Below are 20,887 nucleotides of genomic sequence, written 5' to 3'. Positions count from 1 at the left end.
TGGAGTTTCTTTTTCACCAATCGTTAGAAGTGCTAATAGGCCAGAGCTCTAAGCAGGAGCAAGTGTGCATCACCCCTCATGATAATGTCTGGTCAGGTGTTTACCTTTACAGAATCAGTGTTTCACAATACCTGAGTTTGAGAGTCATACCTTGGTTAGGACATGAAAGATGTAGGGATACATTAATCCCTTCTTGTGCCTGTGTTCTGCCACTCTTAATACTTCAGGTGCTACAGGAGGCAATGGAGGGGTGGTAATATCCATATGGTTCCTGGTGGGCATTGACAACAGACATGGGATTTGTGGACTACTGGCTTGATTCGCTTTGACTTCAGCTGCCTGGCTTCCTGAAGAGGCAGTCGAAGAACCTTCTGCCTGCAATACATCATACAAAAGAAAACATGCTTTTATTGGTTACATAGAAAAATAAACTTGTACATTAACAGAAAAAAAGCACTTTGCATGTCTCTCCCTGCACCCACAATGGGAGCTTAAATTGATAACTTTGCTAGACACTAAAAATAATGGCCTTAATAAAGGCACCAGATTAATGGCTTATTACAACAAGCTGCAACCCCCTGCCCCCTTTTTTGGCATATGACTGCAGAGGTGTTACAGGCCACTTCACCTTGAATGGTGTCTCAGAATGTGTTAACTATTCATGCTAAACCATCTGTTTCACCTTGTATTTAGCTGTGACACTCTGGGTACGTCAACATAGCAATGTCACTCAGGCTTGAGAGGCTATTTCATTGCTGTGTAAACTTCCAGGGTGCTAGGGTCCTAGTCCAGACCCCAGCCCAGAATTTTTCTTTGCTGTGAAGGCACTCTCTGGGGCCTGGTCTACACTAGAAAATTAGGTCGGTTTAACTACATTGGTCAAGTGTGTGAAACATCCATACTTGAGCGACATAGGTAAGGTGACCTAAGTCCCTGTGTCGACAGTGCTAGGTCGACAGAAGAAACCTAGTTACCACCTGGTGAGGAAGTGGATTACCTATGCCGACAGGAGAACCCCTCCTGTCAGTATAGATGGTGTCTACACTGAAGCGCAGCAGCAGTGCAGCTGTAGCATTTTAAGTGTAGACAAGCCCTGAGTACCTTTCCCACACCTGACAAAGAGTTCTGTATAGCCTGAAAACTTTAGCTTGTCTACATTTGAAATGCTATAGCTGTCTCTTTCACCAACAGAAGTCAGTCCAATAGAAGATATTACATCACCCACCTTGTCCGACAAATGAAAACATTCATTTTTTTTTTTGACTATACAAAAGTGCGAACATGTAGCATGGATTACCAAAGGCAGCTACAGAAGCTGCAAACATGAACAGTGTAAAGTACTACACTGAAGGTACATCTACACTTACAGCCGTATGTAGAGTACAGATACCACACACCCAGCTAGCATGGGTACAAACAGCAGTGTAGACAGAGAGGCATGGCTTAGGCAGGTAGAGTAGAGTGTCCTACATGCCTGAATCCCCAGGACACAATTTTTAGCAGTATAGTGTCCCGCTGCCTCTCTTCTGCCAGAGCCTTTCCCTGTCACAGGGAAAGGCTCCTGCAGCAGGGAGTTACCAGAGCTTTTCCCTGCTGCCTGAGCCTTTCACAGCGGCACCTAGTTACATGTATATTGCATGTACTCTAAATGCTGCCACAAGTGTGTAGACAGCCTTAGGAAGAAATAAACACACAACTACAAAATGAGGAATAATTGTCTAGACATTAGTACTGCTGAAAAGGATCTGGGAGTTATAGTTGACTCATATTCAATTTGTGATCCACAACATGATGCAGTTACAAAAAAAGACTAGTATCATTCTAGAGTGTATTAACAGAAGTGTCATATGTAAGATTCAGGAGGTAATTGCCCTGCTCTCCTTGGCACTGGTGAGGCCTCAGCTGGAGTACTGTGTCCAATTCTGAGCGCCACACTTTTAAGAAAGATGTGGACAAATTTGAGAGTCCAGAGGAGAGCAACAAAAGTGATAAAAGGTTTAGAAAACCTGACCAAAGGAGAAAGGTGAAAAAACTGGGCATATTTAGTCCTGAGAAAATAGGACTAAAGGGGAACCTTATAACAGTCTTCAAATATGTTAAGAGCTGTTACAAAGAGGGCTGAAATCAATGTCCACTTAAGGCAGGACATGAAGTAATGGACTTAATCTGCAGCTAAAGAGATTTAGTTTGGATATTAGGAAAGACTTTCTAACTATAAAAATAGTTAAATTCTGGAATAAGCTGCCAAGGGAGATTATGGAATCCCCATCATTGGAGGTTTTTAAGAACAGGTTAGGTAAACACCTGCCAGGGATGGTCTATACTTGGTCCTGTCTCAGTGCAGGGGGCTAGACTAGATGACCTCTCGAGATCCCTTCCAGCCCTACTTTTCTATGATTTTATATTCATAAGTGAATCAAAATTATAACCGTAACAGAATGCTGAAAATAAATTCTTCCTATTCTGTGGTTACTCTAGTCGTCGTTTTCCTGCAAATAACCATTATTAAAAACAAGATATATTCATGTCATCGTGCAGTTTAAATTTTAACTTTCCATCATATTAAAAAGTAGTAATTTTTCTTTACATTAATATTTTCCCAGTATAGCAATAACAACCTCTGATAAACATTTCTGGGGAGTTATTGACTAGTTGGGCAAAGGCAAAACAAAGGGCCTTCAACTCCAGCCTGGGAAAAAGAAAAAAAGAAAAGAAAAAAAGGGAGGGGGAGGTGGAGAAGGACGGGGGACAAAACCTTCCTCTGCTCATTTCTTGAGCAAAATGGGAAAACATACAAGCACCGACCACATAACGTGATTTGATCTTGAAGGGCCTATGGTTTTTTCCCCATTATGAATGAAATTATGTTCCCTGTGTTAAAAGGGCTGCACAAGATTTTTGCTACCTCTTCTGGTTAAGAGTTGCTAGTATAGCATTCAATTCTGTTGCTAGAAATTCAATTCAATATTAAGATTTACAGCCAAAAGTGACATACTGTTGGACTTATCCAACAATGAAAAAATACTTGGATAACTGCTTTCAGAGATGCTTAGAAGTAGAAGCAGAGAAACCCACAAAAAATCTCACTAATAACAATCTGGTAATCTCTCAATTTAGGAGGACACGATAAGTCGTATTTTCATCTGAATTTGCTATCTACTACTATAACAAGTAATTCCTAAGTTGCTGTAACTGAAAGACTAAGGTTTGTTAACTTTGTGCATGTGACAGCACATTATGATTAATCAGTTTCATGGTTTTGCAGATGTGAACATCCCTTCACACACAGAAAGGTGTGCAGGGCCCCCAGCATGTTTGAGGTAATTCCAGGTACATCCATCAAATCTTTCTAAATACCAAAAGGGAAGCAGACAAATCCTTATTTAAAAAGTTAAGGATTTTTTATTTTAAAGAAGTCAAGGCACACTATTCAAAAAGGTGTTCCCTCAGAACACGGAATTTCAAAAACAGATTTAGTTTTTAAAAAGAGGTTAGATACAAAAGGAATGGTTAGAACAAAATCTGTGCTAGTACTTTTTTCAAGCAATAGCTGTCAGATATAAAATGTTTTTTTAAGTACACTTAGTTAGCACCAAAGTGTCATATTTATGGTATATTTTTATTTAGATGTAATTATTGTAAACAGATTCCTATCCCCAATTCTAGTAGCGCTAAGAATGATTTTAAAAGATGCTGAAATGGCACTATAAATAAGAATTTACAAAACAATGTGCTGCTATTGAAAGGGGGGAAATCTAGTTAAAAAAAGAAGTGTACTACCACAAGACTCTCATGTATTTGCACTATTCTAGGTTATTACCAGGCTGAATAAAAATTTGTTTAGAAAATTTTAAAAATCTGTTTTTTTTTTAAATACAGATTTTTATTCTTTAAATAAATTTGACATTGACAACCTATGTTAACGCCTAAACTTATAATCTATTAAAAACATTACATACAAAAATATTGAGTACATATTTGTTGATAAATTCCAAAGAAAGTAACACCACTGAACTGGTGGAAGTCAATGGCTTACACCTGGAACCAGAGTTTGCTGAAGTATTAAACCAGCTTTTGACAGCTGTAGCCTCTTCGGCAGGTACAGAGAGACCATCACCTTCATTTCAGCTAGTTCAGTTCAATGACCAGTTCATTCAAAGTTTAGAAACCAATTGGAAGTAGAAAAAGAAGGAAAGTTGATTTTCCTCTTCCCATCTATGAATAAAAACTAGGTGTGAAAAGATTAAAGTTCTAGTTTTAAAGTCTTGATGACATCGTTACCAGAAATCAGTTCAATTCACTAACTACAGATAATACTTCCTCTTTTAATGAATCGGTTTTAAATGCAAGACATGTTTTGATAAACATTTTTCCCCTCTGTGTCCAGCAGTTAAGGTAGTTTTATTTAATAAAAAAAATTAAAATGTGGTTTTGTCCATTTTTAACTGAATATGGACGTCCATCCAGGTAGAGCTTGACACACATCACAAGTAAAAAATTAATCAAATAAATAAGAAATGCATCATTCCCCATTTTCTAACATAGTAAGAAATGTAAAAATTAAGAATCTGAATAAATGTAAATTAAGCTGCAGAATTGCTTAAATAAATGTGTATAGACATAATATATCCTCCTGTTTAGCAAAAAGCAGAACCAAATTAAGCACACAGGCTATATTTAGTTGCAAGCCAACATGTTTTAATGGTTACCAACCTCTCTCAGGAAAATAACTAAAAAGCACAATTGCAATACACGATTAAAATCAGTAATTTAAATCAATCCACCCTACATAATGCACCCGACACTGCAAACAACACAATGGTATCCAAGAGACTACTAGTAACTCCACAGTTAGGAGTATTATTATTGTTAGCATTTATTTTTATTACTGTAATACCTAAAAGGCCTAACTGAGATGGGAAGCCCATTGTCCCAGGCACTGGATAAATGCATAGTGAGACAGTCCTCACCCCAAGAGCTTGCAATTTAACTAAATGAAACAAAGGATAAGAGAAAGGAAACATTATCATCAGGGTTGGTGCTAGCTTTCTGTTATAGGCCAGATTTTCAACTCCCTAAATGATCTACCTTAAAACTTCACATGCCATATCTGATTCCAATGTGAAATTCTTCTGGAAAGTTTGAACATACACAAAGTTTCAGAGGAACTAGACTTTAAAAATATATTTTCACCTTTCAAACATTTTTCCAATATTTTGGCTACTTCTCTGTGAAATAAATATACCTACAAACTCTAGACTTGGCTTTTCCTATAGTGCTAACAAATACAATTGCTTTTAACTGGTTTAGGGGAGGGTAAGGAAGCAATTACAGATTTAAAACTGTTATCACAGAAACACAATGTATACACTTTAAAATGTACATAGATACTAGTATATACATGTGTCCATCTGATTATCTACTCACCAGTTTTTTGCATACTTTGCAAATTGTATGGCCCTATGGACATTCTGCAAATTGTGAATGGTCCACATGCAGATAGCTATCACACCGGGAGTGGCTTGCAGGGATAAGTATGGATGGGTGTGGTCTGTTTCTGACAGTTATCAGGTTAGCACTATAGGGACAGATCCAAGGTGTTATCTGACTGGAATTTCCAGATTAAAAACTTTTATTTTATTTTGGGGGAGGGGGGAGAGAGGGGGAAACTAACACATTCTCAAAAGGGTTTATAGCTAAGAAAAAAAGGTCTTTCCACCATAACTCCAGACTTTGGTTTGGCTTTATTTCTATTCTATTTTTTGCCTGAGAATAAATTAATGGCTAGCCTTCATCATTGGCTTATATTGGAGGTATAAAACATGTGCATTTTCACTGAAATGTAGTTGAAACTTGGCATGTCTGGAATGATGTCCTTCAAATTGACAATGGTTTTGGCACTTGCTTTTTACTAGCACAATTTTAAATCAATGTTGAATTCTTAAGGTATTAACTGTACCATCCTTACATTAAGTAGTTCTATTCAAACTCATAGAATTACTTTACTATTCATTGTGAAATTCATCCCAACCATTTGTAAAAGTAAAATCTCTAACTGATAAGTAATAGTATTTTTTCCATCTTTGAATTCTCATACATTAATTGATAATAATGACTACACAGCTCTGAGTTGTGCATTTTTGCCCTACCTTCAAACATCCATAATGGAACTGCTCTCAACAGATAGACCATGCAGAGCTTGAGGGACATAGCAAACATCCTTGCTACATTAAGACTACTAAAGGCATTCATATTGAAATCAACACAGTATATTATCGTGTATATGAAATATGCAGAAATAGCCAAGAATGACAGGGTGAGCTAGTCTACTGAGTTTACAATTTTGTACGCATATCATGACATATTTTAAGCCATTTCTCACTGTATATTACAGGTTTTTTTTGTTTTTTTTTTTAAGTTCTCACAGGTGCTTTTGAAAGTTTTACCCATATGCTTGTAAGGCTGTAGCAATAAATGTGGAGGTTTGGAACTTAAGGTATTACCTTTGTTTGGTCTCCTGGGTCTCCTCCATGTGCTTGGTTTTCCGACTGTGTTCTTGTTTTTTCCCAACTCATTTTGTTCCCACTGACATGGCTGAATAAATACACAAAAAGAAAAACTACCCTATTTAGTGCAAAATGTAAGATGCATCTTAATAGCTTTATTAATAATCAATGAGAATTTTTATCAGTCAGTGAATGCTCTAATTTTAAAAAAGACACCACATAAATTAGAAATGCCAATATACAGGAGTGTCTAGAAAGCAGTGTAACATCCCCATAATTATTAATTAAATGTTGTTAATATTTGGATTGTAATTTTTAAAAACTTTTAAGATTCCTTTATAATTATAAGGACTAAGTATTATCTCGACCATCCTTTACCTGCTCTTAAAAAACTTCCAATGACGGAGATCCCACAACCTTTCTATGCAATTTATTCCAGTGCTTAATTAACCACCCTGACAGGTAGGAAGTTTTTCCTAATGTCCTACCTAAACTGCCCTTGCTGCAATTTAAATCCATTTCTTCTTGTCCTATCCTCAGAAGTTAATAAGAACAATTTTTCACCCATCTCCTTGTAACAACCTTTTCATAGATTCATAGATTATAGGACTGGAAGGGACCTCGAGAGGTCATCGAGTCCAGTCCCCTGCCCGCATGGCAGGACCAAATACTGTCTAGACCATCCCTGATAGACATTTATCTAACCTACTCTTAAATATCTCCAGAGACGGAGATTCCACAACCTCCCTAGGCAATTTGTTCCAGTGTTTAACCACCCTGACAGTTAGGAACTTTTTCCTAATGTCCAACCTAGACCTCCCTTGCTGCAGTTTAAACCCATTGTTTCTGGTTCTATCCTTAGAGGCTAAGGTGAACAAGTTCTCTCCCTCCTCCTTATGACACCCTTTTAGATACCTGAAAACTGCTATCATGTCCCCTCTCAGTCTTCTCTTTTCTAAACTAAACAAACCCAGTTCTTTCAGCCTTCCTTCATAGGTCATGTTCTCAAGACCTTTAATCATTCTTGTTGCTCTTCTTTGGACCCTTTCCAATTTCTCCACATCTTTTTTAAAATGCGGCGCCCAGAACTGGACACAATACTCCAGCTGAGGCCTAACCAGAGCAGAGTAGAGCGGAAGAATGACTTCTCGTGTCTTGCTCACAACACACCTGTTAATGCATCCCAGAATCATGTTTGCTTTTTTTGCAACAGCATCACACTGTTGACTCATATTTAGCTTGTGGTCCACTATAACCCCTAGATCCCTTTCTGCCGTACTCCTTCCTAGACAGTCTTTTCCCATTCTGTATGTGTGAAATTGATTTTTCCTTCCTAAGTGGAGCACTTTGCATTTGTCTTTGTTAAACTTCATCCTGTTTAACTCAGACCATTTCTCCAATTTGTCCAGATCATTTTGAATTATGACCCTGTCCTCCAAAGTAGTTGCAATCCCTCCCAGTTTGGTATCATCCGCAAACTTAATAAGCGTACTTTCTATGCCAATATCTAAGTCGTTGATGAAGATATTGAACAGAGCCGGTCCCAAAACAGACCCCTGCGGAACCCCACTCGTTACGCCTTTCCAGCAGGCCTTTTATGCACTTGAAAACTTATGTTCCCCCCCTTAGTCTTCTCTCCAGACTAAACAAATCCAATTTTTTTCAATCTTCCCTCATAGGTCATATTTTTAAACCTTTAATCATTTTTGTTGCTCTCCTCTAGACCTTCTCCAGTTTGTCCACATCTCTCCTGAAATGTGGTGCCCAGAACTGGACACAATACTCCAGTTGAGGCCATATCAGCATGGAGTAGAGTGAAAGAATTACTTCTCATGTCTTGTTTACAACACTCCAGCTATTACATCCCAGAATATTTGCATTCACCCCCCACCCCTCAACAGTATTATACTGTTGAATCATATTTATCCTGTGATCCACTGTGACCTCAGATCCCTTTCCACAGTACTCCTTCCTAGGCAGTCATTTCCCATTTTGTACGTGTGTAACTGATTGTTCCTTTTTAAGTGGAGTACTTTGCATTTGTCCTTATTGAATGTCATCCTACTTACTTCAGACCATTTCTCCACTTTGTCCAGATAATTTTGAATTTTAATCCTACCTTCCAAAGCACTTGCAACCCCTCCCAGGTCGGTATCGTCCACAAACTTTATAAAAAAGTGTACTCTCTATGCCATTATCTAAATCATTGATGAAGATATTGAACAGAACTGGACCCAGGACCGATCCCTGCAGGCCCCACTCGTTATGCTCTCCCAGCTTGACTGTGAACCGCTGAGAACTTCTCTCAGGGAACGGTTTTCCAACCAGCTGTGCACCACCTTATAGTAGCTCCATCTAGGACCTAGGCTGTATTTCTCTAGTTGGTTTATGAGAGAGTCATGCAAAACAGTATCAAAAGTCTTACTAAAGATATACCACAGCTACTGCTTCCCCCCTCTCCACGAGGCTTGTTACCATGTCAAAGAAAGCTATAGTTTGATTTGACATAATTTGTTCTTGACAAATCCATGCGGTTACTTATCACCTTATCTTCTATTAGTGTAGAAAAACATCTTAAATGAAGTTCCAATGTCTGTCAATTTACCAACTAGTTTCCCACTTAAGAGACTGTCTCTAAACATAGTGATATAAATGATATTGTCTGGATGCCAATTTCATAATTCATTCAGAATGTACTGCATAAAACAAATCGCATTATTGTGAAAAAAATTTCTAGTGTACATATCTTGTTAACATAGATGTATCAATTTTATAAGTTGAAAATTTTAATTGTGGATAATTAACTAATTGTACATAGTTCATTAAGCAAAGCAATCATAATGTGGTCCACATATCCCCAGTGTGTACCAACTACATCACAAAAAATAAAATTTAGGGTTATTGCCATTAATTGCAGACATTCTCAGAATTTACTGCCATGAAGAGATGCATTCACAACTGCATACTAAGCACCAGAAATTTGAACTTCTAAAGGCATCTTTAGACTAAGTATGGTCATGTGCCGTGGTGTACGCACCAGGTCTTCATCTATTTAAGGTTACATGCAGATAGTACCCATAGTACACCCAGATGGGGGGGGGGGGAGGGAGGGCTCAGTGGTTTGAGCATTGGCCTGCTAAACCCAGGGTTGTGAGGCCATTTAGGGATCTGGGGCAAAAATCTGTCCAGGGATTGGTCCTGCTTTGAGCAGGGGGTTGGACTAAGTGACCTCCTGAGGTCCCTTCCAACCCTGACATTCTATGATTCTATGAAATCTCCTGTTGGAAATCAGTAAGCAGTAACAACAAAGACTCCACAACTGTCTTACCAAAATGGACATATGGTCTAGTACAGGGGTTCTCAACCTTTTTCTTTCTGAGACCCCCGCCCCAGCATGCTATAAAACCTCCACAGCCCACCTGTGCACAACAAAAGACGGTTACTCACCGTTGTAACTGTTGTTCTTCGAGATGTGTTGCTCATATCCATTCCATTAGGTGTGTGCGCGCCGCGTGCACGATCGTCGGAAGATTTTCTACCCTAGCAACACCGGCGGGTCGGCTGTGGAGCCCCCTAGAGTGGCGCCTTCATGGCGCTGAATATATACCCCAGCCGACCCGGCGCCCCCTCAGTTCCTTCTTGCCGGCTACTCCGACAGTGGGGACGGGGGGCGGGTTTGGAATGGATATGAGCAACACATCTCGAAGAACAACAGTTACAACGGTGAGTAACCGTCTTTTCTTCTTCGAGTGCTTGCTCATATCCATTCCATTAGGTGACTCCCAAGCCCAACTTAGGTGGTGGGGTCGGAGTGAGACATTGCCGTGTGCAAAACCGCTGATCCGAAGGCAGCATCGTCCCTGGACTGCTGCACTAGTGCATAGTGAGCTGTAAACGTGTGGACTGATGACCAAACCGCCGCTCTACAAATGTCCTGTATCGGAACATGTGCCAGGAAAGCAGTCGAGGAGGCTTGGGCCCTCGTGGAGTGAGCGGTGAGGTGCGGTGCTGAGACACCTGCCAGGTCATAGCTAGTCCGGATGCAAGACGTAATCCAGGAGGATAGGCGCTGTGAGGAGACCGGTGAGCCTTTCATTCGGTCGGCCACTGCAACGAAGAGCTGCGTCGTCTTTCTAAAGTGCTTTGTGCGGTCAATATAGAAGGCCAGGGCCCTTCGTACGTCCAGGGAATGCAAGCGTTGATCCTGGCGAGTGGCATGTGGTTTGGGATGAAAGACCGGGAGAAAGATGTCCTGGTTGATGTGAAAAGGAGAAACCACCTTAGGGAGAAAGGCAGGATGTGGACGAAGCTGCACTTTATCCTTATGGAAAACTGTATAAGGGGGCTCGGATGTCAGCGCCCTGAGTTCAGAAACGCGCCTTGCTGAGGTGATGGCTACGAGGAAGGCTGTCTTCCAGGATAGGTACAGAAGTGAACAGGTGGCCAGTGGCTCAAATGGAGGACCTGTGAGCTTGGAGAGAACCAGGTTGAGGTCCCACGTCGGGACGGGCTGACGTTGTTGTGGGTACATCCGGTCTAAGCCCTTGAGGAATCTAACGACCATCGGGTTAGAGAATACCGAGGACGCGAGTTCCCCTGGGTGAAAGGCCGATATAGCGGCCAGGTGAACCCTAATTGAAGATATCGCCAACCCCTGATGTTTTAGGGAGAGGAGATACTCCAAAATGAGAGGAATGGGTGCCTGCAACGGGGACGTGGCTCGTTGTTCGCACCAACAGGAGAACCGCTTCCACTTGGCCAGGTACGTGGTGCGTGTTGAGGGCTTCCTACTGCTCAGCAGAATCTGTTGGACAGAGTGCGAGCATTGCTGCTCTGCCTGGGTGAACCATGGAGCAGCCACGCCGTGAGGTGGAGTGATTGCAGGTCGGGGTGACGCAGCCGGCCGTGGTCCTGCGTGATGAGATCCGGATACAACGGAAGCGGGATCGGTGTCTGAACCGAGAGTTCCAACAGTGTGGTGTACCAATGTTGTCTCGGCCACGCTGGAGCGACCAGAATTACCTGTGCCTGGTCTCTGCGCAATTTGAGCAGTACCTTGTGGACCAGAGGAAACGGAGGGAAGGCGTAAAACAGGTGGTCTTTCCAGGGAAGGAGAAACGCATCCGAGAGGGAGCCCGGAGCTCGACCTTGTAGGGAGCAGAACACGTGGCACTTCCTGTTGTCTCGGGATGCAAACAGGTCTACCTGGGGAAACCCCCACCTCTGGAAGATGGAATGTATGATGTCCGGACGGATAGACCACTCGTGCGTCTGGAAGGACCTGCTGAGTCGGTCCGCTAGAGTGTTCTGGACTCCAGGGAGGAACGATGCCGTGAGGTGGATTGAGTGGGCGATGCAGAAGTCCCACAGGCGAATAGCCTCTTGGCATAGGATTGACGAACGTGCTCCTCCTTGCTTGTTGATGTAAAACATGGCCGTGGTGTTGTCGATGAGAACTAACACACATCGGCCACGTAGGAGGTTGAGAAATGCCTGGCACGCCAGGCGCACCGCCATCAGTTCCCGAACATTGATGTGCAGGGCTAGCTGGGATGCAGTCCACAGGCCCTGGGTATGGTGTTCGTTGAGATGGGCGCCCCAACCCAGAGATGAAGCGTCTGTGACCAGGTGCAGAGAGGGTTGTGGGGCGTGAAATGGCATCCCCTCGCAGACCACATTGTGATCTAGCCACCAGGTGAGGGAGGTCAGGACCGAGATCGGGACCGTGACCACCATGTTCAGGCTGTCCCGATGTGGACGGTATATTGAAGACACCCAGGTTTGAAGTGGGCGAAGCCGAAGTCTGGCATACCTGGTTACGTACGTGCAGGAAGCCATGTGGCCCAGCAGGGTAAGGCACGACCTCACCGTGGTAGTTGGGAACGCCTGGAGCCCTTGAATGAGGCTCATGATGGTGCCAAATCGGTTGTCTGGCAGGATGGCTTGTGCACGTCTGGAGTCTAGAACTGCGCCTATGAATTCTATTCTCTGGGTAGGTTCTAGAGTGGATTTGTCCTTGTTGAGTAGGATGCCCAACTCGTTGAATGTGTGCACTATTATGTGGACGTGAGCTTGAACTTGCTCCTTGGTGCGACCGCGTACCAGCCAGTCGTCTAGGTACGGGAACACCTGTATCCCTTGCCGACGAAGGTACGCTGCCACGACAGCCATACATTTCGTGAACACTCTTGGGGCCGAGGATAGGCCGAAGGGAAGGACTGCAAATTGGTAGTGCACCATGTTTACCACGAATCGCAGGAAGCGTCTGTGAGGTGGGTAAATTGAGATGTGAAAGTATGCGTCTTTCATGTCGAGGGCGGCGAACCAGTCTCCAGGATCGAGGGAAGGGATAATGGCCCCCAAAGAGACCATGCGGAACTTCAACTTTACTACGAATTTGTTGAGTCCGCGCAAGTCCAAGATGGGCCGCAGACCTCCTTTGGACTTGGGGATCAGGAAGTAACGGGAATAAAATCCCCTGCCCCTTAACTCTACTGGAACCTCCTCTATGGCCCCCATGGCCAGGAGCGTAGAAACCTCCTGAATAAGAAGTTGCTCGTGAGAAGGGTCCCTGAAGAGGGACGGGGAAGGGGGGTGGGAGGGGGGGATAGAAGAAAATTGGATAGCGTATCCCCTCTCCACCGTGCGGAGGACCCAACGGTCCGAAGTTATAAGGGACCAAGCACGGTGGAAGTGGGAGAGGCGATCCCGAAAGGAGGGGGTTGGATCCTGGGGGATGACTGGGGCGCCGTCCTCGACCGCACCTTCAAAAGTTCTGCCTGGGGCCTGAAGGTGGTCTAGGTGGCCCCTGGTTTTGGCCGGGTTGAGGGCCGGTCCACCTTCTTCTACCACCTCGCCCTCGCCTCCTGGCCGAGTCCTGTCTCTGACGAGGTGGGGGGGGGGTAGAAGCGCTGAGGCTGCGGCCTAAATGGCCTGCGCTGAGGGCCCACAACATGCATCCCCAGGGAGCGCATGATTGTTCTCGAGTCCTTTAGGCTCTGCAGGCGAGAGTCCGTTTTGTCTGAGAACAATCCGTGTCCCTCAAAGGGGAGATCCTGTAGGGTTTGCTGCAGCTCCGGAGGCAAACCCGAGACCTGAAGCCAGGAGATCCTACGCATAGCGATACCCGAAGCCAGGGTCCTCGCAGCTGAGTCTGCTATGTCCAAGGAGGCCTGCAAGGAGGTCCGAGCCACCTTCTTGCCCTCCTCTACCATGGCTCCAAACTCTTCCCTGGACTCTTGGGGAATCAGCTCCTTAAACTTACCCATAGAGTTCCAGGAGTTGAAACTGTAGCGGCTCAGCAGCGCCTGCTGGTTCGCTGCTCTAAGTTGTAGCCCTCCGGCTGAGTAAACCTTACGGCCAAACAAATCGAGCCGCTTAGCCTCTTTTGATTTAGGCGCTGCAGCCTGCTGGCCGTGGCGCTCTCGTGCGTTCACTGATTCCACCACCAGTGAACACGGTTGGGGGTGGGTATACAAGTACCCATAGTCCTTAGACGGGACAAAGTATTTCCTTTCCACCCCTCTCGCTGTGGGTGGGATAGAGGCAGGAGTCTGCCATATCGTATCCGCATTCATTTGAATCGTGCGGATCAGGGGTAACGCTACCCTCGATGGGGCATCCGCTCCAAGGATATTCACGATCGGGTCGTGAACCTCCACTATCTCCTCCGCCTGCAGGTCCATATTACGGGCCATCCTGCGCAGAAGATCCTGGTGAGCCCGAAGATCTATTGGAGGCGGGCCTGTGCACGATGTGCCCGCCACTGCCTCATCGGGAGAAGAAGAGGAAGATGCCTGCGGTGGAACAGGATCCAAGGGCTGGTCCTGGTCTCCCTGTTCCTGGGCTGGAGCATCACCTGTGCCTGGGTCCAGGGTGTCAGGTGGTGCGGACCCAGAGGCCTCCATGCCCCCTGGCGGAGGCCGAGAGATGGTGGACTCCGGGGCCCCTCTGACGGAGTGACCGGAGCGAGAGGTCGACGCAATTGGAGCCCCTTGCGCCTGATGGTACGCCCACGGGGTCCAGAACGACCAGTGAGATGGGCCATGAGCAGGGTCCTCTGCTACCTCCTGCCAATGGCCTATGTCCTGCTCCTCGGCTTGACCCTGAGGGGGGTATGCCGATCTCGATACTTCCTCAGAGGAGCGGGACACCGATCTCGATGGCCATGGCGGTGCCGAGTGCGTCGAGACGAATCCCGTGGGATGCGGTGCCGCACGGTGCCGGTCCGGGGATGTTCTATCTCCACGCGGTGCCGGCGATCGGTGCCGGGACCGCGACCGGTGCCGATGACCTCGTCGGTGCCGGGAGTCGGATCTGGACCTCGACGAGGACCTGGAGTATGCCCGGTGCCGGGAGCGGCCTCTCGACGTCGAGCATCGACCGTAGCGGTGCCGAGAGCTACGTCTCGACGTTGATCGGTGCCGACGATCATATCGGTGCCGAGACGTAGAGCGGTGCCGCGAAGAAGATCTTGGCCGCGAGTACGACCGGTGCCGAGATGATATTCGGTGCCGGGACTGCGAGCGGCGTGGGGACCTGCTTCGGGACCTGGAGCGGTGCCGAGGTTCCAGTCCTTGTGGAGGGCGCATCAAGGCCGGTTTCCCCCTCGACTGGACCGGGCGAGTCAGCGGTGCAGTCGGTGCCGGTGGTTGAGGCGGTGCCGGCTCCGTGAGAGCTATTAAGTCTCTCGCCGCCGCGAAGGTCTCTGGAGTCGACGGTAGGCACTGTATCACCGCCGGCCTCGGTGGAGACGCTATCTGCACCGGACTCAACGGCTTCGGTGCCGGAGTCGACGGTGCTGGAGGCACCTGTTTCCTTTGCTCCACCGGCGGACGCGGCTCTACCCCCGGCACTGGGGGAGCTGGCGTCTTCGGCACGGACGTCCCCGTTTTATGGGCTTTTTTATGCCCCGGGGATAATGATCGGCGCCGAGGCACTGCTTGCGGTGCCGACGAGGTCCGGTGCCGGGGAGGCTTGTCTGACGCCACTCGCGTGGTCGTCAAAGCCGGTGCTGCCGGTGCACTGCGCACCGAGGTGCTAGGCGCCGGGGTCTGGCCCGTAGAGGGAGTGTCCGGGCTAAGTGCCGCCTCCATCAGGAGTTGCCTGAGCCGAAAGTCCCGCTCCTTCTTGGTCCTTGGTCTGAAGGCCTTACAGATCTTGCACTTATCTGTTTGGTGGGACTCTCCCAGGCACTTCAGACAGGAGTCGTGCGGGTCGCTCGTGGGCATAGGCTTCGCGCAGGAGGCGCACTGCTTGAAGCCGGGAGCGTTGGGCATGAGCCCGGCCCCGCGGCCGGGGAAGAAAGGGGGAGACGACCCCCTTAATCCCCTGAGCTACTTAGAACAACTATAACAACTTTTTTAAAACTATTTAACTATTTAACTATAAACACTATAACTATAACTGCTAATAACCAACAAAGCTAGGGAGAGTGGAGAACAGCTAAGCAGCGCTCCACAGTTCCAACGACCGTCAGGGGCGGTAAGAAGGAACTGAGGGGGCGCCGGGTCGGCTGGGGTATATATTCAGCGCCATGAAGGCGCCACTCTAGGGGGCTCCACAGCCGACCCGCCGGTGTTGCTAGGGTAGAAAATCTTCCGACGATCGTGCACGCGGCGCGCACACACCTAATGGAATGGATATGAGCAAGCACTCGAAGAAGAACTGATGTTCTGCATATAAAAGCCAGGGCCAGCGTTAGGGGGTAGCAAACAGAGCAATTGTTTGGGGCCCCATGAAGCAAAGCTGCTCAGGCTTCAGCCCCAGGTGGTGGAGCTCAGGGCCTTGGGCTTCAGCCCTATGCAGTGGGGCTTCAACTTTCTGCCCCGGATCCCAGTGAGTCTGATGCTGGCCCTGCTTGACGGACCCCCTGAAACCTGCTCGCGAACCTCTGGTTGAGAACCAATGATCTAGTATAAATCTGAACATATGAATTAGTCTGAATTACCTTTTCACTCCAAGCAAGGGATAAGGCACAATGGTAGGGCAGAACAAGGAAGTTTTCAGCGCTACTCTCTGTGCTGTATCTGTTCTGTGGATGAGGGCCATCAGTCACTTTCTAGAATTGTTAATCCTTGCATAAACTCTAAACTTCACTGCATGACTACATTTTCCCAAAGTTATAAAAGTGCAAAAACTGTAAGCTGAGCAGGGTTTTATATTTTTTTTATCTATTAGAACTCTATATAATGCTTTGGGGTGTTTTTCCACTGTGGAGTTGAAGAGAGGAGGTTCTCATTTATCAGGATCTCACAATGCATCATTTTTCTTCTTAGGGAACAATGAAAGAGTATGGGGTAAAAAAACCTGCTAGTAGTGGGGTTTTTTTGTTTTTTAGAAAAATGGCTAGAGTACACAGATATACTGGCAGCCAGAGTGACCCAACAAAGTACAACTTTTCTGTCAGTAACCTTCAAGCTTTCCCTGTACTCACAGGATACTGAAAAAGGTTCTGCTCATGAATAAGTATTCCAAAATATGTAAAGTGTTACTGAAATGATCTCATCCATTACTTACTTCACAGCGCCTCCATTGCCTTCATCATTGTCAGAGGAAGATGATGTAGAAGAGGCAGGAAAATAGGTTGAATCCACATGATTGGGGCTCCCACTCTGAGCTGGGTTTATTGGAGAGGATCGTTCATACAGTGGAGTATGTTTTCCTTCATGAGGAATGTTACTGTAGTTGTTCTGCTCAGAAAGACTTTTCCCACCTGCTTCCAAGGTGATGGCTGGCTCCGAGAGATTATATGGGTATGGACCCGGACCTTGGGCTCCACCCTGACTGGACATCTGTGGGGCCTAATACAATTTTATTTAAAAAAAAAAAAAGGTAACAACAAAAAGATTGTTGTTATAATATGAATTCTGTTATTTAAATAGACTTTTTTTTTTTTTTTTTTTTTTTTTTTTAACGTCTGAGTTCAGCCTTCCAGACTGCTCACGAGAAATGCTTTCATTGGAGTCTGCCAAGTCACTGCAGTTACAAGATGAGTTTTATCAATCAACTCTGGTTGTGAAAAGCAGGCTAGGTTTTTATCTCCTTATCTAGATTTTCATGAGTCTAGCAGACCACATTTCTAATAGTTATTAAGTCAAGAAAAGCAGAAGAAAATACTTGCCACAGGTTTTGCTTGTAGAGAGGTCTGTGGAATGTTGAGCATCTGAGAAGGAACATACGGTGGCACTATCCCAGGCATCCCAAACTGATTTGTTCTGGCTGTTTAATTAGCAAATGGGGGAAAAGGAGTGGAAATAAAAATGGGAAAAAACACAATAGTACTCATTTTATATACTCATCCCCACACAGGCAGTCTGGTCAAAACACAGTTGTCCAATGTGTATTTTAAGTAACTAATCTATATGTTAAAAAAAAAAAAATCAAACCTCACTGAGTTTTACACTTGACCTGGTTATTTTAAATTTATATATTTTGCCCTTACCGTTTATTTGCTCTTGTTTTATTCCCGTGTGTCTATTTTGACCATTCTAAGCTCATTTCTGCTTTTTTATTATATAATTCTCTCTCCAACTCTGTAGTTTGTCAAGTGAATTTTAACTTGTTTTGGTTTCTCTCTATTTTGATTCCATTTCGCTCTCGTCATTCTGCCTACTTTTATTCTCCAAATCCCATCACATCTAGAACTCAATCCACACAACCCTTCAGTGAAAGTGGCTTGACATTCTCAACATATTGCATTTCCACTAGAATACAGCAGAAGTAGTGGAACTTGATGTTTCTAGACACTAACTATAAGAATATTGGCTGTCCAACAAGCATTCAAAAGAGAAAAAACACTGTCAGACAGTAGCAGCATGCTGTCTTTGTTAAGCAGAAAATCTTATTTACATCTTCCTCAGAAAGATGCAAGGTAGTTAGTATACTGTAATATGAAAACTATCTGGAGATCACCTGCTTCCTCTCCTTAGAGCTTCCCTTGCACTCACTATCTTCCCTCCATACCAACCTGGGCTTGCAACCTACCCAACGTGGATTGGTTAATTAGGGTTAGCAGAACAGGAAAATCAGTGACAAGAACTATAATTGTGAGTTGAGATGGCACCAACTGACAGACTGAAAAACACTCAAGTATTTTAACCCTAATGCAAGTCTCGGGGGACTTAAAACAGGCTCTGTTTCAGATGAGTTACTGTTCAGGAGCCCCAAAGTGGCGAGAAGTCCAAAAGTAGTGGCAACTCAGAGGGCAGGAGGGAGACCACAGTGGCAGGGTGTTAACTGCACAAGGAAGAAGGAATGAAGGTAGATAAATGGGGACAGAGCCAAGTCAGGGTTGCAAGGAAGAGTTGTAGTAGCATGTGACTACCAACGCCATTCAGCCTGCAGCACCACGAGATAAAAAATGCACAACGTATCTGAGCTCAAGTAAACTTCTGAGTACCAGACTATGCAACCTTAACATACTTTTAGTCTAGCCCATCATTTATAACAAAGGATATACAGTAAGCTAGGAGGAAACAGTTTCCAAGTTACTACAATAGTTTGGTCACATTTAGAATTTGCATATTCAAGCTCTGGTGGTAACAGTTAACTTAAACTATGAACTATCACGTCTGTGAAACATGTAATTTCAGTGTTTTTATTTCCTCATGTATACAATGGAGGAATCTCTCTCAGAAAAAACTTGGGAGAAGCAAGAACTCTGTTTTGTGAAAGAAGTATAGTACACCTATTTTCCTGCTAAAGTTGCTGACCAGTTTTCACTTGTTAACTGTTTACGTATCCGGATTCCCAACACAGAAATTAATTAGGCACTATTTAGGATGAAAGACAATTGGTGTTGTTGTTGTAACGGAAACTCAGGTTGAGCTCATTCCCCAAATTATCTGTTTACCCTATTTTAAAAGAATGCAGTGAATACTAGGTTTTTAAAGGTAATCTGATAAAAAAATAGAGGTAATGAATACAAAGACAACCTCCTCAACATCACTACCTTTTATTTAGGATTATCCCTGTCAATTTTCTTATAAACAGACTTTTGCTACTTACCTAGGTAATGTGGTGGATGAAATGGCATAGGTTTATTAGTTGCTGAATAATATGCAACTGCTCTCTTAAATCGAGTAACTTTGTCTTCTGTTCTAGACTAAAATAAAAAGTAAAACAGGCTTTGTAAACAAATATACCCATGTGACCTATACATCATGGCATAATATTGTAACATGCTTATTTATGCTACATCATATACAAATAAATTTATTATCTATGGATCAACAAACTAACATCTTACTGTGGCACACTGGTACAGAGAATTATTTTTAATAATCACCATGGTGATTGAGTGGATACAAGATCCACTTTTAACAACAATCACCAATGGAACAAAGCATATTTCGAGCTTAGAAAAGCAAACTTTATAAGAATATGCTCATAATGACAATGAACATAAATAAAGCTAAAAGGCAAGGTAGAAAGAATATAGTGTCATTTCAGTAATCATTTACCCAACTGTTAAGTGCAGACAAGGACAGTGTATTTCTTTTCAAAACAGCTGAATACTAAGTTTTGGCAATCAACACATTATAAATACACAAGAAATATAAACTGTATTTGTTCTCAACAAAGATCCACAACACAATTTTAGCTGAACCAAACCCATGTATTTTTGTGTCGGCCCTACTTTACCTGTGAATGTTGAAAAACATCTTTTGCTATGGCATCCAAATCAGTGGTGTCCTGAATATTGCGGACGTAGTCAGCTACAGCCTTGATCACTACATCACAAGGTGGTAAAACTAACTGGTGTGCACGTACCTATGAAAACACATACTTGTTAACATCCAATAGGCTTAAGTAACTCCAAAAAAGCTCCAAAACATTTCAGCTTTGTAGCTGAGGACTAGTCTGATGGTCCATTATAAATATATGAAACACAAATTCCATGCTATAGGGCAGATTCAGAGTGTGTGAATTTCTGGTATTTCAACTTTTCTGCAGACTTTTTCCCCCTTTGTGTTGTAAGGATAACCTTCCAAAATTGAAGTGATACAACAATAATTCTAGGGGGGGTATTAATTGTCCCATACAATTCCATTAAATATTACCTCTAAAACAATGACAGACATGTAAAATGTCAACAATTGCTAATGATTTTACTGCTTAACATTTTAGAACAAATGCCCAGCTAGTGTGCTTTACGGATTATAGTTACAATCATTTGAAAGATCTCTCAAAGGAACGTGGTTTCAAGTCTTTAAAAAATGCGCATTTAATTTTGACAAGGTTTGGTACTCAATTTAGGAGTCTAAGAGGGACAAGTAAGAAAAAGCCTAGAGGAATAGGAAGATCTCCTTGGGTACAGGAACTGAAACCCAGAAAGAGAAAAAAAATATCTAAGGGGTGTGTCTTTCTTGTTAAGACAA

At 44.1% G+C, this 20,887-nt stretch overlaps 1 protein-coding gene across 2 annotated transcripts in view; it reads right to left on the bottom strand.

The window, feature by feature from the left end:
- The window catches only part of FAM120A (family with sequence similarity 120A), a 131,030-nt gene that overhangs the window by 72,764 nt on the left and 37,379 nt on the right, over positions 1-20,887 (bottom strand). For both annotated transcript variants that reach the window (XM_054034177.1, XM_054034176.1), the window contains exons 4-9: positions 20,151-20,279; positions 19,515-19,611; positions 17,629-17,726; positions 17,025-17,308; positions 6,504-6,594; positions 151-375 (exon numbers count right to left, since the gene is read on the bottom strand). In XM_054034177.1, coding sequence (XP_053890152.1) covers positions 151-375; positions 6,504-6,594; positions 17,025-17,308; positions 17,629-17,726; positions 19,515-19,611; positions 20,151-20,279 — 924 coding nt within the window. The remainder of the gene's footprint in view (positions 1-150; positions 376-6,503; positions 6,595-17,024; positions 17,309-17,628; positions 17,727-19,514; positions 19,612-20,150; positions 20,280-20,887) is intronic.

The sequence above is a fragment of the Malaclemys terrapin genome, chromosome 7 (genome assembly GCF_027887155.1).
Source record: "Malaclemys terrapin pileata isolate rMalTer1 chromosome 7, rMalTer1.hap1, whole genome shotgun sequence".
Taxonomy (NCBI): Eukaryota; Metazoa; Chordata; order Testudines; family Emydidae; genus Malaclemys; species Malaclemys terrapin.
The sequence above is the reverse complement of the archived record's forward strand: the minus strand, read 5'-3'. Positions and strand labels throughout refer to the sequence as shown.